The sequence below is a fragment of the Nomia melanderi genome, chromosome 3 (genome assembly GCF_051020985.1).
Source record: "Nomia melanderi isolate GNS246 chromosome 3, iyNomMela1, whole genome shotgun sequence".
In the NCBI taxonomy this organism is placed as follows: domain Eukaryota; kingdom Metazoa; phylum Arthropoda; class Insecta; order Hymenoptera; family Halictidae; genus Nomia; species Nomia melanderi.
This window is the reverse complement of record NC_135001.1, coordinates 6178122-6196616: the sequence shown is the minus strand read 5'-3', so window position 1 is coordinate 6196616 and position 18495 is coordinate 6178122. Positions and strand designations below refer to the sequence as shown.

Below are 18495 nucleotides of genomic sequence, written 5' to 3'. Positions count from 1 at the left end.
GTCCCTGTTTCTTTAATTAAAAACCCTTCAAACCCCGGCGCGCATTGTGACCAAAGAAGATTTTAATTAAACTTGCAGTACATTTCCTAAATGACTTTGTTTCCGAGCTATTTAATTAGGATGTTTGCTGTCGAGAACGTGTACACTTGAATTTACAGTTCTTCGCGGGAACAATGGAGGATGGTTCCCTTTTAAGGAGCTCGTGTGGTTACTTTATTCGTTTCTAACGGTAACCGAGATAATTAGACAAATGTCTTTAATGAATTAAATAAGGTTTCTCATTTTGATAGTTGCGGAAGGAATCGTACGACAAAGAACGAATGGACATCTCAGTACCTAAAGATAGACAGATAAACAATAACAGGCAGACACACAAAGGTACACAAAGCAGCATAACTTTCTTCGAATATTCCAAATGATACATGAAAACATTTTTAATTTTAAATCGAATTCTGCCATGATGTTCAATCATTTGACTACTCGAATAACGAAAAAACAAGTGACTCCCTTCTCTCGAGTATTCAAAAACCCGACACATTCAATCTCTAATAAAAAGAACTACTAAGAATTTGAAAAATTGCCTGCAAACGGTCAAAAGTTGAACTATAGAAGACAGTGGAAAGTTCAATCTACTAAAGCCACGAGCCAGAAGATCCTAAAAATTACTATGAACATAATTCTTCATAAGGAAGTTCCACAATTCATCCGAGAATGGTTAATACTCAGTAGCTAGTGAGCTAGAGAAGCTCACCCCTCACTCTTTCCGGGGTTTATAACACGGATAGGGGGTGGGGGGGACAGTTAGCTCATGAAATAATAGTGTTAGCGGGTACGCGATCGTCGGCGGCGTTTAGTTCGAACCTGCGTACCGAAATGTAAGCGGCGCTTCGAGTTAACAGCGCCGGGTGAGCGGGGCGCGTTTCCGCGCCGTCATTATCCGGCGAAGAACAGCGCCGCGCTGAACTTTCCGGGGTCGCGAAAGCTCCTTCGCCCGCGACCCGCTCACCGGGACGCGTAAAACGTGAATTTCGGTGTTCCGGCAGCAGCGGCAGCGCAGTGGGGAGATTAACAGCCGTATCATGCGAAACGCGTGACGTTGCCAGCCCTCGGCCCTCGGGAACCTGCTCGCTCGCCCGCCACTTCCGGCGTTCCCAATGGAGCGGCTCCCACGTGGCTCTTTTTTCCGAACATGGCCAAACCACGTGTTTCTGTCACGGACAATTCGCTGCACGCAGGTTACCGCTGAAGTTTCGGGGATTTGATGTCATTCAGTTGTTCGTTACTTTCGTAAATCTTCATATAAGTTTAAGTGCTGACAATGGCAAGTGTATCAACATTTTGCCACGGTGGTCACCGATGACCAAATCTTCCGAATTGCTGAAGAACAATTACAATAAAAATCTTGATTTTAAATGAAAATATTTAGTAATATAAGTAGCTAGATTGTAGTGTAATGTGACTACTGTAATACTAAATCATTAATAATTATTTTTAATATCATTTGAAAATTTGTTATTGAAGAATAAGTATTACTATTCGAAACGCTAGAAATTCTCGTGGCAGTCAACGTGTTAATGTTGGAGGAGAATATCTTGGGAAATAGTAAAATCATTTATTCAAATTTATTTGTGACTATTCTTATATTTCGAAACTTTTGCAATAACCTACGTAGTACCTCTAAGTTGAAACGAATCTTTGGTTAACAAGTTGACGAAGATGTTGGCTGTAGGTGTCAAATATTTGTTGTGTATAGTAGATGGTAGTAATTGTACTTTAAAAGAGTTTATGGAAAAACAGTTCGTAATAATGCGGTTTCATTTAGTTCTGTACAGTATCCAAAGTACGTTTAGAAGGAAAATTATTTCTAATAAGGGTTGTTCAATCGATTTATCTATTACCGGAGGATTTCTGCTGTAGAATCTGTGCGAAGACAAAGTTGGATGACATTCGATTTTCATTTAGAATCAATAGTCAACTACCCTAGAGTCAGTTGCATACATTCTTCTCCAGTTTCGCCACTTGACCACCACTCGACGTCTCAAAGTCTCGAATCTTTCATATATTCCTTATTCCCCACCGACAACTTCACATGTTTATCCAAGAAATTTCTCCCGAGTTCTACCCGTTTATTCAGTCCGCGGATGTTGCGAAACCTGCGTTTTCATTGCACAGAAAGAATACCAACCTCGCTCGAGAAAAAAAAGAGTAGGGGACAAAGAAGTACGTAGGATAACATTATTACAGGGAACGTTAACTTATTCGAAGCACAAGCCTGCGAGACACAAAACGCTGCTGTCCCTCGAAGAAGGACGTAAAAGAGGACAGTACAAATGAAATACCAGCATCAAGTAGTAAAAGGGGTTCCACCGATATCTTTTTTATACTGCTCGCGATACATCCGCGCCGATTGATCCAATCGTTCCGTCGCGAAACGGTCAAAGGAATATATCAATCGGATCGTCGTATTGTTTGTTAAACCAGTCGCTTCAGACGTTTCAAACGGAAACGAAGTAAGCGGCCCCGCCCCTCCTTTTTCCCGGAGCGGTTTGAGCGGCGTGAATGAAATTCATTAGAATGTTCCCCCGATCGTCGAAACATACGTTCGTAATGGTGCCACGGCGTGAGGGGCGCGGGGAGGGGGAGGCAGTCGTGAACTCGCTGGCCTGACCTCTCTTCCTTTTTCAAAGAGATGGCACTGATCTTTATCGAGTATTCAAAAGAGCGCTCCTCTCCTCTCCTCCTCCCTTTGCCCGTGTAGTCGTGGTGCTCTCCGTGATTCAAAAGCTTGTCGATCGTCGACACTGCGGATCGAGTATCGTGCGAGTTACGAGATCGAATTCCAATAAACACCGAGGGAACCTGAGGTACGTCGGTTACCTGGGAGTTTCCTTCTTCCACGCTGCGAAGTGCCTGTTAAACGATTCCGGGATATATTAACGAGAAAAGGTAGTTTATTTTCGTCCTCTTAGTACTGTGATAGTTGTAATTGTCCATGGTGTCGAGATACTTGTGTAGATTGTTATACATTTCGTTTGCGTTCGCTGTGATGGTGAATTGGTGTTTGAAAGATTTAAGAGGGAAGGATTACTCGAGCGTGCAAACTTGGAACGGAAGATAGATTCCTTGTTAAAAGAATGTTGAACCGAGAATTGTTTCTAATTTTAGGTGTCTTTCATTAATGATTATCCGAAATTTTGTCCCATTTCCTGTACGTTATCTTTGAGTTTGACGCGTTTCTAGTGCGAAGAAGGTGACTTTACTGCAAAGTTTGCCATTTGAATTATTTCTAAATGCCGCTCTGCCATCTGCATTTCTCTTCCAAAGGTTCGCTGCTCTATGTCCCGAACTCGTGAAAACACCACGCTTTGTTCGAACATCGATTGCTCGAATCAGTAATATACTCTACAAACCATCACCGACTATCTATTCATCACCAGCAACAAAATCATCCCCGAATTTTCTGAATTCGAAACTTCATCTCCCAACATTAAATAACAAAATTTCAATGCTTTCATCAGAAAATCTTCTCGATTAACACTAAAACTACCAGACGGTTCAGAATAACTTATTTCTGATTTCTTCTTTTTCAATTACTGAAAAGGTACAAATACTTCTACGAAAAATTATTAACTAATTCGGTAATAGTAAAACTGGAATGCAACTCAATAGAAATCTCTTTAATCGCACGCTTATGGTTTTCATAAAGAAATTTGTAAAAGTCAGTTTAAGTGATCGGTAGTTCTAGTGTTAAAACTTGAACTCAGATCCGTGGTTACTCGCGATTCAAATTTAATTGAACGAAAGACCTAGTCAGGGCCGCGGAAAAGGGGTGGCGAACTTTGGCTAACGAAATCGTCGATTTCTCGTACATAATACACCGGGGAACCGTAGCGGTTGAGAAGAAACGATCGGCACGTTTATAGAATTCGCCGGGAGTGGCCGGATGGAGACGATCAGGTGAGAGGGAGGAAAGGGCCCACGGTTCCGGTGGAGCGGGCAAAGTCACCCTCGGGTACCAGGCCGACCAGGTAATTTTCCGACAGCCCTGGAACGGTTGTTCCCGCTCCGATTCGGCTGCAGCTTCGTGGGGGGAAGAAAGCGTCGCCGGAAGAGATGACGACTACCGACAGCCTATCGCACGCGATCGTGCTTCTCTTTATCGAGGGGTTCCTCGTCTGTGGTTTTTTGGCGACGTTCGATTACGCCCCCGAGGCGGACGCCGGTAACAGGCAGAACAGCGCCTCGCCTCATCTAAATGGAAAACCGAGCTCTTTGCCGGTCACGTACACACGTAAGTCCTCCGAGTCGCTCTTTTTCACCCGACGCGCTCTTTTTCTCCTTATTCGTCTTCTTCTTCCGTTTCTGCCCTTCCGACCACCCCTCCGTTCCTTTTCCCGCCGCTTCTCTCGTTTGTCTCTACCCTGTGCAAGGGAATGGGACAGCAGGGGTACTTTGCGTTTTAACGGGCAAACTTTCCGGTGACGCGGAGACACTCGAAATGAGAAACAATGGGGCAAAAGAGTACACGGGTTCATTGTAACGGTAGCTCGCCGTGATTTTTTAATCGTTTGGAAATTTTTGTTTCTTCTGAAAATTATCCTCGGAACCAGTAGTGGAATATTGTTTTTTTGTGCTCTCCGTTTGGTGGGTGGGGACGGAGCTCTTAAGGTGTATAATTGGGTGTTCGCGGGGAATGGAGTGTTGGATGTTGCTCGAATTATAGGGATTTCGGGTTTTATGGAGCTTCCGAGCGGTGAGAATGTTAATCGTTTACAGTAGCTTCTAGTTGTTGTTGGGATAATTAACAGTCTTTTAAGCGCGCTGGCTGCATTCTAGGTTTCAGCTCTCTGGAACTTTTTAAACCTCTTGAACCAGATTATCGTGTACCGTTCCCAACGATCTTCTCAAGATTAACCTTCTCATTCAAAGGTTAATAATAACTCTGATAAACAAGAATCTTAATTCCAATGTTACTCAAACAACTACAGCAGTCAAAAGAAACTCCCAAGAATCAACGCAATTCAAGACCACGTGCCATTACAAGGCATCGCTATCAAACTTTCTCTACCATTCCCAAACGAAAACTCGAGACATCCTTCAACTTTGAATAACCCTACGCACAGTCGGTACCACATTCGATCGCAGTTACCTATCCTGCTTCACGAAAATCCCTATCAAAGTCCACGGAAGGACCGAGCAAAAAGGCTCGAACCGTAAAACAATAACCGTCAGCGACTTTTATTCGTCTCTCTTAAACTGCGAATACCTCGGTGCGCCGGTATCACCGAGCGCAAGAGAGCCGCCCATTCCGGGCAAATTACTCATCGAGGATTTAAATGGCGGAGCGTGCTTCTTTCCACATACGCGAAGTTCGACCGTAAAACCGGAAGCCGGCCGTATCCGCGAGCAGAAACTCGCGGTGTGGCCCTCCTGCTCCCTACGGATCGCGGAAAGGGCGAAGCAACAGGGACCGAGAACGGTCTAGGCGAGGGGTTCGAAGGCTAGAGGGCCGCCTGAAAGATAACGAGAGACGCGTGTGTAATATTCCGAGAAACTCGTGTACCTATACCACGATGCAAAGAGGCGACGTCGGTTGGGGTGGGCTTAACTTCGCCATGGAGTCGGATAAAGTACGTATATTAACGTCGCGCCACTACACCAGAAACCTCTTTGTGAGATACGGCCGGGCATTGTGTTACGGGGAATCGTCTTGCGTCCCGTTCTCCTCTCGGCTATGATTACCTTCACTATTACGGAATTGCCTGTCTCTGCACTGGTAATTGGCGAGCTCGGCCACACCCGTATGCCACTTCGCTGGGATTTTTTAGCGTGGCTTAGATTACTGTTTTTTAAACTATCCGTTGTTTCCGTGGAAGTATTAGATTGTTTAGAGGTTTACAAGGGGCGGATGTAAAGACGGAATTGGAATTTCATGTCTGGTGTGGGTTAACGCTAGATTTACGGAAGTCAATTTGAGTCATATTGAATTTTATAAGTATAATTTCGTAAATGTTTGGGTCGATTTTTATTGATTCAATTACGTGATTATGGTTTCTGACAATACGTTTTTAAGCATTTGATTTTCTAGATCTAAACGGACGAACATCAAACTTTCTGGAGACAATAAAATAAACTGTCCAAGAATTGTCTATAAATCTAGTGTTAAGTATTTGCGAATTTTGCTGAATTTTTAGCATGGCACGTTTTGTCGATGTCAGGGTGTTTGTTGTTCCCGTGGAAGGGTTGGGATTTTTAGATGTTCATGGGGGTGTGAGTTAATAAAGATGAAACTGGTGTTTGGTGTTAGTTTTGAACGTTTTGGAGATGTTTGGATGGCGATTTTTATGGGAAAATAGGGGAAATCTAGAGAGAGATTTAATTATTTATATAATTTAGATGTTTGATTGTAAGTTTTTATCGTGAATATGTAAACCTGTTGTAGCTAATAGGGTAATACTCGACTGCAGAGTGTTAATAGGATTTTCGACGTCAATGCTCATTGATCGTTAGCTTACTGATGGGCTTTTCAATTGTTAATGCTTTTCGATCGGTAGCCTATTAAAGTTGCACTGCTTTGAAATAAAATAAATTCAAATAATCTAACGGGTATTCTTCGACATTTCGATTTCAATGTTACAGGATTTTATAAATAGACACTTGCAGCGTGTAAATTGATTGTTAGTGGAGTCGATAAAGCGTTGAAATTATTGGCAAGTTGAATTCATTGGGTTAATATATAATTTGATGATTCATACTAAAAACATTTAGTTTGTTTGGTTTGTAAAATTTCGTTTAATTTATTCTACTTTCATCTGTTATCTAAATGGAGTTTTGTTACGGGCCGAGCAAAACACAAATTGGAACGAAGCTGAATAAAAATTTAGTATTCCCCTCTGCCTAACAAAAATGTTTATTCAGCCAGCAAAGTTCCAATCTAATTCCCGTTTTTATCGATTCGCTCTGAAAAACACGTATTTGCATAAAGATCCGTGGCCCTTGCATTAGTAATCTTGTTCGCTCCGGCACGAGAAAAGCCGAGGAATCGAATATTGCGTGGAGTTTGATTTAGAGTTCGTGTTCGGCAACACTGGCACAGCGAAACTACTTAAAACATTTTCTTCGATAAAATACCTCGAGCCTTAACTATTTTTATAGCTAAATAAGATACTACCGAGTTCTCGGAGACTGTATTCCAATTATAAACCTCCTAACTAGCCTAAAACAATAAGGCAACCGATTTTTATCGAGCACCCATATCGTAATAGATCTATATTTTTAAACAACTTCTAGAAACCCTCCCATCACAATTCAAAAGAAACTTCATAAATCAATTATCTTGAAAGCTCCTTCGAAGGTAAGATTTCTAATTCTCGATAAACCGTAATTCGATTAACAGTTTCTTCGACTCGTACAACGTCACAGGATATCGCTGCTGTTCTTTCCAGTTTTCGAATAGCTTTTATTAACTGAATTTATCTAGATACTATACAATAGAATAATACAATGAATTCTTTCTTTTCTCATGTACCAAATCATACAACGCACAGTCTCTTTCTGAGAAAACCCTTTTTAATCTGATGTTCCTCATTTGGAGGCTATATAAAAACCCTGACACTATCGGCACGGGGCAATGGGATCTATAAACAAGATCACACGTTTTCTTCAAAAAACATCTTAAAAACCGACAATAATTATACACGATGATCCTATAAATGAAACTATGAGATACATGGATAAAAGTCAGTACAAGTGGCAGAAAAAGAATGTGAACGGTGTCTAATTTCCCTCGCGAAGTTTGATACGAGGCAAAATGACGTACCTGATAAACCTAGCGTTAAGAAGGCATCGATTGACGAAACGCAGACGACCAGAGTCCAATTTTCCTTTCATTAAGGCTATCTTACACGCGTTTTTTTACGGCCGAATATTATTCATCAGCATCGGTTAACGCTGTTTCACGAGGGCGCGTGATAACAACGTGGCATGCATCGGACGCGTAAACGAACCGCGCGCGCGGCGTCTCCTAGCGATACGACCGCGCGCGAACTCCACAGTATCTTGGGAGTTCCGTGGCCGAAACTGCCGACAGAGATGAACATGTGGTCAACACTTTAGACCGGCGGAATCTGAATTTCAAAGTGATACTTTGTGTAGATTACAAAACCGGCTCGGGCCAGAAGCATAATTGGTAAGGTAATCTCGTTGCTCTTCAAAGATTATAAATTTCAGCGGGGATCCAGCGCGGCAAAGCCGGCAGCGTGTACGTGTTTTCTTATGGAAATAGCCTTTCAAGCGACGTGGACAAAATTCCCTTCTCATGGAGATGCGGCGGTTAGCAGGAAAACACGGTATAAAACCTAAATAGAAGATCGTCGTGCCGTTTCCTTCCCCTCCCTGTCTGCCCCTTCCCTATTGCGCTTTTCATTTTTCCCCTTGTTTTTCGTTCAGCGTGTGTCGCGTTAGGAATTCTGGCCAGCATACCTGGAAAATTAATATTGCTCAACGTATCACGGTAATGCGAACATTCGAACGTTTCCACTGGCAAATTGGAATTTGTTTAATACGGTGGGAAGTGAAGAATTTTTTGACTGCGTTTAGCTGTGATACAGGAACATATCGAGTGATTTGTATTTCTTAATATATAGAATTATTATTTATTTCTTTTGGAATAGAGGTGTATATTTTGTTATAGTTCAATCGTTAGTTTGAGTACGTGTTCAATAATTCGTGAAATATTATTATAGAATGTTATAATAGTTATTTAAATATTATACACTTGAAATTATCAACTATTAAACCTTCTAAATTGAACCTTGTAACTTGATTTGCTCCGCGTTCACAACTTCCATTAAAGGTTTCCTTTGCGTCCTCGGTACTTCAAAAGACATTCGTTCATTGCCTTGTTAAGAGCAGATATACCGCGCGTGAAACGGAAAATGAATAACCGACGGTGGGAAACTCGTGGAAAATTCGGCCGCTCTGCGCGGAAAACTTTCAGACGGTACGCGGAAAATCTAACCCTCGAGCGACTCCGATACCCTACGCATCCCCGCCCCAACTTTTGCGAACTTGCGGCCCGGATTATACTTTGCGACAAATTTCGGCGTGCCTGTCGGGGAACACAAGCCGTGGGAAAAACGAAACGTCGTTTGACAATTAAAAGTTTCGTGGATGTGCACGTCGGTGAACTATTTCTTCTTTGTGAATAAATTAATTTACAACTATGGTGATCATCGAGGAAAAATCGAATTATTATTAATTACTAGGTAATTAATTAATTCTTGATTCATTGCTATTCAGTTTTTACTAATTTAATAGTCAATTATTTTCTGGCCATTTGAAACGATTATCGAATCGCATCACAGTGAATGTTTCTTTCGGTTTTGAGCTTGATATTTTGATTTGAATACGATTCAAGAAAACTGTCTTCTGTTTTCTTTGAACCGCGACTTTGTGTTTTCTTCGGAAATGTTTATAAGAAGCCCAGGTTTGAAGGTGGCAGGGAAAAACGCTTTCGATTCTCCCGCCATTTTGCCTCTCCGGTATAAAAGTCACGACGGGGACAGCAATGCCTCAAGTGATAAATAGATTACATGGACGCGTCTCGAATAATTTCGAGCGGAACGCTGGCCTTTCGGTATAAACGTGTAGCTGGAAATGGATCCTGGACTCCACTTTATCTGTATCTCGATCTGTTCTCCTACATCGGACGTGGATCCTCATTTATTCACCGTGATTCTTGTTAAATCAGTTTCTTTCGTTTAAATGGAGTTCTAGTAATTGTCCGCGGGTAGTTTACGATAATTTCTACGGCTATACTTTGAATTCTTTAATCTTTTAAATTTCTTATGTGAATCTGGATATTTGTTTATTGATGAGTCCATCGTTAACTATTTTAAAGTATTTAAATATTTTCAGCACAAAAGTTTGAAGTATCTACATTCTTTTAGCAGAAAATGTGGAAGTATTACAAAAGTATTAGCAGAAATTTTGGAATATTTAAAAATCTGTAACAATTTGAAAATTATGAAGTTGTGGCAACAAAAAACATTGTTGGATATTTAGTAACAGCTTGATGTATTGATATTTCGAAAATTTAAAGATTGTTATCATTGAAAAATGAATCTCTGTTTTTCCAGTCTTATATTATAGGAATTCTTCAATTAGTTTATTCATTCCTGTATAGAAAATATCTTCCGCAACACTTTGCGAAACCTTCCAGAGACTTCATTCTTCGAGTTCGAGGAGAGTCATCCAACTTTCCGCGCAATCCCCAATCAACAATGCAATTTACGGATAATGCAAACAGGATTTAAAGCAGGGACAAGTATCATAAAAAAGAGATGAACAATGAATATTTTCCCGTATTCTTGGGAACAGGAAAAGTGGCCGGGAACTTTCCGCCAACAGTGTAATTCTCAATGGTAGATAGATGAAGTTTTCAGTGCAACAGCGGACGCCATTTTTATTCTCGAAGCAATGCGACGTTGTCGTTTTATGTCTCTTTTTATTCCGCATTACCGTGCATAAAAATTGCAGCACCCGGTGTAACATGAATCAACGAAGAACAAACAATTCTTCACCCATATGAATATACATTAAATACATCCAGGACATTAAACATTAATTAAAAACCTGATTCAGAATGGCTGCGTTCTCGTTATTTTATCACGTACACCAACAGATAACAAGACTAAAATAATGCACTATATTTCATCCAATTTCAAGCGTGGCCCCTAGAAAAACAAACAATACTTTATTTCAATAACATTTGTACTTGTTTCACAAACACCCGTCGCTATTGAAATTCTAAACAAACTCTAAAAACCATTCGCAAACACGTTCCACATTGAATAAGATGAAATTAACACAAATTACTGGAATTCATTCAACTAGAAGATAATGGTCTAACTTCCTAAATCGTTAAATAACAAAACATGAACATGTCACGATATCATTCAGCAAAACAGAGGTCGAAAGAGTAACAACGCAACTCAATTAGACATTTATGTTACATTTCCCAAATACCACGTATTTCTCTTCGCATAACCAGCATTCAACCTGTTAACAGCTCGATAATCCAACCAGCTCTCGATCCCCGAGCCAAGTAACACAGCAGTGCGCTCGATTCATTTCATGCAATCGCGGCGTGTCGCAATTTTTATGTAAAAGCGATATCGTCTCGGCGAATCAATGGGACGCGAGACGTCCCCCCTATTTTCCGTCTCGCCGGCCGGAACATCATTATTTAAATCGAAATTGTGGATGCATTACGTTTCCTCCGAACCGTATATATTCATCCCGGTGCAACGCGAACTGTCTACGCGAAGCATGCCCAGGAACTTCTTAATCCTTGCCCTCCATCTGTGTCGGGTTCCGTTGGGTATCGGTCCCGACGCGTGGATATTGATACGGGAATGCGGAGTTCTCGCCGCGGCGCAACGAAAGATCGAAGAAAGCCTTTCCACGTTATGATATGTGGCCCCAACCTACTTGAATTTCGACTTGACTCCTGGATCATCGGTTATCCGCATATAAATTATACCGGTGACTGCGCTACCCGCAATACCTATGATAAATAAATAGATCAGCGTTGCGAGACGCGGCCCCTTTTCCCTTTTTCCTTTGATCCATGGCTACCACAGAGGATATGCTAGAATAAGTTGTCGATCCGCGGGTAGAAAAATATTCAAGAAGCGCGACTCGCGACATGCAAAACACTTTTTCGCGTTGTTATCAGTGATAATTCGTTTCGAACGAGTATCTTTGATATTAAACCACCGAGAAGTTCAATTGACTGTTTGAAATTCCTCTATAGAAACTCCAATAGTGCCTATCGAGACTTTAATTGGTTTACAACTCAGTTTGCGTATTGCTAAACGAATTTCTTTGATCATTTCTCAGAGAAACATCTATTACCTTTTTCATGGTTGTAAGAAGGAGAAACCTGGAATGGGTCATTTTGACCCGTCTGATAGTTTTAGTGTTAACTATCATATTTATCATTAATATTTCGAGTTTCTTGTCAACCGAGTTTTGAAGGTATAGCTGTGTTTTGCATGGATTTGGAAGTTAATGTTTTCGGTGATGTATTGGGCAAAAATTGTCTTGGATCTGTGAGATGCGAGATATTTAACCCTTTGCAATCGAAAGTCTGGTACTAGGAATATTCGACAATTTCTGGTGCGACGAGGAGGACGTTTTTTGAGAGTAACTTGAGAGAAAGAAACGTAGATTATAATACGTAAGGCTTTGTAATTTTTCTATGTCAAATTAAGTGGTGACTGAATGAAAATGATTAGAATAGCAATCGTTCTGGAAAATATACATCTCATGGTTTCCATCTTTTTAGAACTAGGAGTTTATAATAGATATTTCTATATTGCTAATATTAGTATTAGCAACTAATCATTCGACAAGTGACAATGTGACAGTCAGCGTCTTAAACTGTTTCCTCAGAGTTCGATAATAAACAGATCAACTTCGCAATATACAAATCCTCTGTCCTATTTCTCTCCTCGAAAGCTACCAAGCGAAACATTCCAAAATAAATGACCAATCCGCGAGAAAATGAATCTTCATGATACCATTACTCGCGACACGTGCAACCCTTCCCCGTGTTATTATCGACGATGCCTCAATTCGAGCGAACACGGGGCTCGTTAGAATGCTCTTTTTCTGGAGCAGGAAAAATCTGTCCCATCTAACACCTCTAGAGTATCAATTCTATCGACGTTGCCCTTCCCCTTTCTGTTTTTGCCATCGTCAAGGAACGAAATTTTCTTGCGCGTTAACGTTGACCCGGATCAGCAAGATTTCCTACGGGCTATTATGCATTCACGCGTGAATCGCGAGGCGGCGACACTTTGTGATGGATGAGAGGGGCCAGCTCTCCCGCCGCGAATTATCTGTTTCGAGAGATGGCTGGTGACCTAAGACGTCCGACGGTTTTCCAATGATTTACGAACGTGTTTTATACGGCGCTGCGTCTGGTCTTAATCCAGACCCCTCTCAACGGGTTGATTTATTCCCGCTTAATGGGAGGGATGAAAATTTACCGGCTGGAAAGCGAGACGGGACGGGATAGGATCGATTACATGCTCGCCAAGCTAAGTGTCGCGATCAAAGCTTCAATGGCTGGATCAATATTAACTCGAGACATTAATAACCGCATAAGTAGCGGGAGGAGATAAATTCTTTAAAGTCTAGACGGTGAAGAAACTTACGGCCATCGACATTCACGACGCATTTGGTTCAATTATTCTAATGATAGGTTGCCGGGTTTGTTAACTAGTCGACTGTAGGATTTGCTACCGAAAATCTCGTAGTATGGGTAATCAAGTTAATAAATGATGAACATGTACTTTGAACATAGGATAGTGTGTATAATATATATTAAATAAAAATCTGAAGCAATATGAAAGTACGTGTTTATTTGAAAAAATATATGATTGTTGGGAAAGTTAATATTTGGGTTTTAAAGTAGTTTTATTCTATGTTATTAGGAGATTCCAGTGAAAGACATAACGTTGTATTTTATCGGTAATCGAGTAGTAAAGAGTTGAAATTCTTAAAGTGGCTAGCTTCGAATCACAGGTGACTCTATCAGGAGACACAGTAATTACAATATTTCTTTTCCGCTGCGACCAGCGAAAAGGTACGCGGCGAAATTACTCCGAATCTCCGGAGACCATTCAAGAATCTAATATAAGTTCTAATCAGATCAAAAGAAGGGAATGCTGGTAATTGCTTTCTCGCATGTTAACAAAGGAGCGCTAAGTGCGTCGCGTTAAAACGTAATTGCACCGAATTACCATACAATAAAGTAACCGTTATTTTATTGAAAGCGAATTCCAGCGCCGGTAAGTCGGCAGGAGAAAGATTAATCGCTTCGTAATTCCGATCGCGAGCAGTCCCGAATGTTGCCTGCAAAACCGTGACCCGGATAAAGACCAATTCCGCGAGCGGCCCTTATTAAAACGTTCCGCGACGCGAGTAGGGGAAACTGATTGCAGCTAGGAAGGCGTGAGTTATTCGGAGGGCTACGGTTGCGGAACACGGAATGTCTCGGGCATAAGTCTGCGGTTATCTTCGAATCGGTCAGCAGGAACTCGCGTCCTTCCTACCGGCAAGGCGCAACCCGAGTAATTGCAGCGATCAATTAACGCGCGATTAACAGCACTCAACGAGCGACTGGGCCAGCGAGCAAACAAGCTAGCAAGCGAGCGAGCTGGCTGGCTCATTAACAGCACGCGAGCCATGCATGCGCCTAAACAAAAAGGTATTTCTGTTTCCCTCTATCCCCCGAAACGGCGACGCTAACACGCTTCAGTGTATCAAGATGTCCACGTGATGATCTGGATCGGATTCGGCTTCCTGATGACGTTCCTCAAGAGGTACGGCCAGAGCGCCATTGGCCTGACGTTCCTGGTAGGCGCAATCCTGGTGCAGGTCGCTCTAGTTTGCGAGGGAGTGATGGAGATCGAGAGGGACAACAAGGCTCATCTGTCTTTGGAAAGGTTTGTTGACAATTTTCTTTTATGGTATTCTTTCTTTTGAGATCTTTAGAATGAGAATGGCGATTGGGAATTTTTGGGTATGTTTTAGGGTGAACAGGAAATGGGGATTATTTCGTGAGAGTACAATTTGTTGATTGGATGCATTTATGAGTTGAATTTGTAATTACGGATTCATGATTGAATTCATGATAACTGAGGATGAAGACTAATGAAGTAGACATTTTTTATTGTTCTATGCGATTATGATGTCTTGTTTCCGGTTGTTTCGCGTGATGCCAAAAATGCGCACAATTGATTGCGGGGATACATAAACTACAGTGGTACAAGAGAACTTATTAAAGAAGTTGCAACACGATGCAAGCAGAGTTCCCGCGAAATTTTAATTCAGAGCTTCGGCATGAAGTTTGCCAATTACGCTGGTCGGTTAAACAACATCCAGCCGGGGCACGTGCGGGGTAATTAAAAATTTTTATGTTAACATGTACTAAATCGCGGCTTCGAATTTCGTTAAATTTCATTAAAAGCTGGAATTAAAGTGTCCGTTCACGGCGCGCGAGGTCCGGGAAATAATTATACATTCCGGCCGGAATAATCGTCGTGGGAAGTAATCGAAAGTTATCGAAAGCTATTTTCCCCAGCGGTCGTATTCAATCGGAGGGATCTTTCAACCGAGATCCGACGAAAGCGAAAGTAATTACTTCCCGCAGCTAATTATATCATTGCATTCACAATGGGAATTTTCCGAGGGGTTGAAAACCCTAGAGTTCAACCAGATTTCTGTCGGAATTAGCGCGAAATTAGCGCCGTAAGCACACTAATTAAAACGTATAATATTCATGGGTCACGCTTCCTGAACACAGGATTAACTTTTCGTTCCAAAAAATCCTCTTGTTTATCGCGCGCTTCTTAGATCAAGACCACAAGAACTGTTCCCCGTGATTTTGTACTTTTTAGTGACCGCAGGGTGAACACAAAATATGTAAATTAAGTAGTTTCGTTCATAAATCTTGAATTATTCAAAATGTTCTTCCGTGCTTCTTTCAGCGACTGTAAAAAGAATTACAAAGTACTCAATATTGCAGGTTTATTCATAAATCTGGTCTTATTTTTATTATTCATTACAATTGTAACATTTTACGACATTTCGACAACTGCAAAAAGAAGTACAAGGTACTGAAAATTGCCGTTTCATTCATAAATATTGAATGATCCTAAGCGTTTCACTACAATATTTTGCCAACCGCAAAAAGAGCAACAAAGTACCCAAACTTGCAGTTTCATTCATAAGTTTCGAACTATCTTATTTATTTCGCTAGAATATGTTGCCAAGCGCAAAAAGAAAAACAAAGTACTCAAAATTACAATTTCGTTCGTAAGTTTCGAATCATCCCACGCATTTCACTTCAATATTTCACCGACCACAAAAAGAAGCGTAAAATACCGAAACTCATACTTCGATTCATAAATCTCGAGTTATTCCTCGTATTATTCCACAAAGAGTACACTACAAGACATTTCATAAATCTCTAAAAAAATCTGACCCCAATCTTTCCACTCGAAGATAAGAGACCTCCCGTTCCTTTGTCCGCGTAACTTCCTTCGCTGCTTTAATTCACCGAACCGTTCTAAAGTTTTCGAAGAAAATTTCGCTGGACGCGCGTGTGTATCGAGAACTAGTAAATTCCCGCGATCCGGGCAATATACAGATCAGGTCCCGATTGGCTGAAAAGTCCGAAGATATTTTTGCAGGGCACGGATGCAAAATGCATCCAGTCTACGGATGCGCCGGTTGAATACAAAAGCCGCGCTTGTAAGATTGTGTGTTCGGTCTCGCGCATGAATAGTTAACAATGAAGGTGTGGCGAGCGGGTATTTCGTCCTGCGAGTTTTCCCTCTTTTCCATGGAAATTGCAACTCCGGCTGGACCGAGAAGAAAATGACAATTTAATAAAATGACGCGCGGCTTGAAAATCGAACGCGTGGGGATGACGCGTATTCGATTCGGGTGAACGGTTAATCGCGTGTCTCTGTCAGCGTTTGGAGTGTCTGTATTCATTAGAGAGATATTTTACTAAATATCTACGCATTGGTTCTGAAAACATTTGGAAAATATTAATATAGCATTTTATTTAGAGGGTCAATATAGCTTTCTTTTCTACAGTCACTTTTTCAACCCTTCGTAAAATCCTCATATCACACAGATCTTCCAATGTCTTAGCAGTGAAAATACAAATTTGAAACTACTCATTAATCAATGCAACAATTACAAGATTAACAATTTTCAATATAACCAAGTTAAAATGCATTATAATTCCACAATGTTCAATATAACCAAGTTGAAATATATTATAATTCCATAATTTATCATTTCCCAAAAACGAATACTTCGATCTTTAAAGCTCCATTCAATTAAAAAAATTCAGTTTTCTTTTCAGACAAAAATTAATTATCTCTTATCTTTCTAATACTATCTTATTAAATGATATCTAAAACTACTGCAATCATCCACATGCCAATAATCAAAGACGAAAGACCGAAACCTGTCGCAGTTAATACCCAATCCCGGATCTCTATAATTAAATGATCACATGGAAACACGCGAATCCCCGAATGAAGATTAATCAACGTTACAACTTCCATGGTATCCCAATCCTTAATCGACGACACGATCCAGCGACAATTACCCGAGGATCCGTTACCATCGATAACGTTATGGTTGCGACTCACTCGAAAGCAAAATATGTAATTCCTGTCCACGGAGCGGAAACTAATCTGGCCTCTTCCATCCTTCCGTGATGCGACCTGTTTGCGTACCGACCCATCCCCGATATATTCATACGGATGTTATGAATACTGATCTCCGGTTCCGAGGATCCGCCCCCGCGCCGGTTAACCCCTTGCCTTAGAATAACGCATTCAATTCGTGGAGATTTTGACACTAGATTTACGGAACGAGCCAATTCGACCACATTGACTTTTATGAACAGTATTTGATGAATGTTTGAATCGATTGTGATTGATGCAGATAGGTAAACATGCATCCTAAGTGTCTGCTTTTAACCCTTCGCACTCGAGTAGTGACCCTCAGTCACCGTTTAATTTGATATAACAAAATTAAGGAGTGTTATATATAAAGTTTACTTCAAGGATATTGTTTCTATGTACTCTACATATTTTCCATTTATAGAGAGATTTTGAAAATCCATGAATACTTTTGCATTATTCTTCTCTACTCTTGTAAATTCAAATTAAGTATTACTCTTCCATTATCAATTAATATATAAACCGGACGTAAACATAGAATACAGCCAAAATTTGTCTCTTTCCTTCAACAAGAAAAGGCCTGATCAAGATTGACGCAAGTTGGACGAGTATTCAAAAAGCGAATTCCACAAAGAACACGAAGTATTTTAACCCTTTGCAATCGAGAACCCTAACATTCGATATTTAACATTAAACTTTCTATGATGCAACAATATATAAAATATTGAAATAAGATAACACTGTTCCTCAATATACGTATCATTTCTTCAAATTAATTTCAACGAACATCGTCTTTATCTCACCAGAAAATGTGAAAATAATTCTACTAAAAATCTTCCCTGCGCAAAGGGTTATTCGCGTTAGAGGGTGTTCTACTGTACACAGTTGTATCGATCATAGTCAAGGAATAAATCGTAAGGCAAGGGGTTAATAACAGGCGTATCGATTCATCTTGCCTGCGAACCACTTTCAGCCTCCTGAGCGCGGACGTTGCAGTGGCCGCGCCGTTGATATCCATGGGCGCCCTCCTCGGTAAGACGACCTACATACAGCTCGTGTTCATGGGTATCCTCGAGCTGATCATGTTCACCGTGAACAAGTACGTCGGCAACCATATACTCATGGTAAGTTTACCCTTTCTCGCCCATTGACCGGCCACCATTTAGGTGTGTGCTCGGTTCTCGCCGGAGAAAGCGAGCCGACCGACCCAGCC

The 18495-nt window shown here is 41.0% G+C and overlaps 1 protein-coding gene across 11 annotated transcripts in view; it reads left to right on the top strand.

The window, feature by feature from the left end:
* Positions 1–18495, top strand: part of Rh50 (Rhesus blood group-associated glycoprotein Rh50) — a 51243-nt gene that overhangs the window by 21221 nt on the left and 11527 nt on the right. For 8 of the 11 annotated variants that reach the window (XM_031987959.2, XM_031987931.2, XM_031987939.2 and 5 more), the window contains 2 exons: positions 14333–14519; positions 18256–18406. In XM_031987959.2, coding sequence (XP_031843819.2) covers positions 14333–14519; positions 18256–18406 — 338 coding nt within the window. Of the gene's footprint in view, positions 1–2797; positions 2947–3923; positions 4292–14332; positions 14520–14675; positions 14975–18255; positions 18407–18495 lie in introns of those variants that run through there. The other 3 variants (XM_031987913.2, XM_031987921.2, XM_076365857.1) reach the window with 3 other exon arrangements.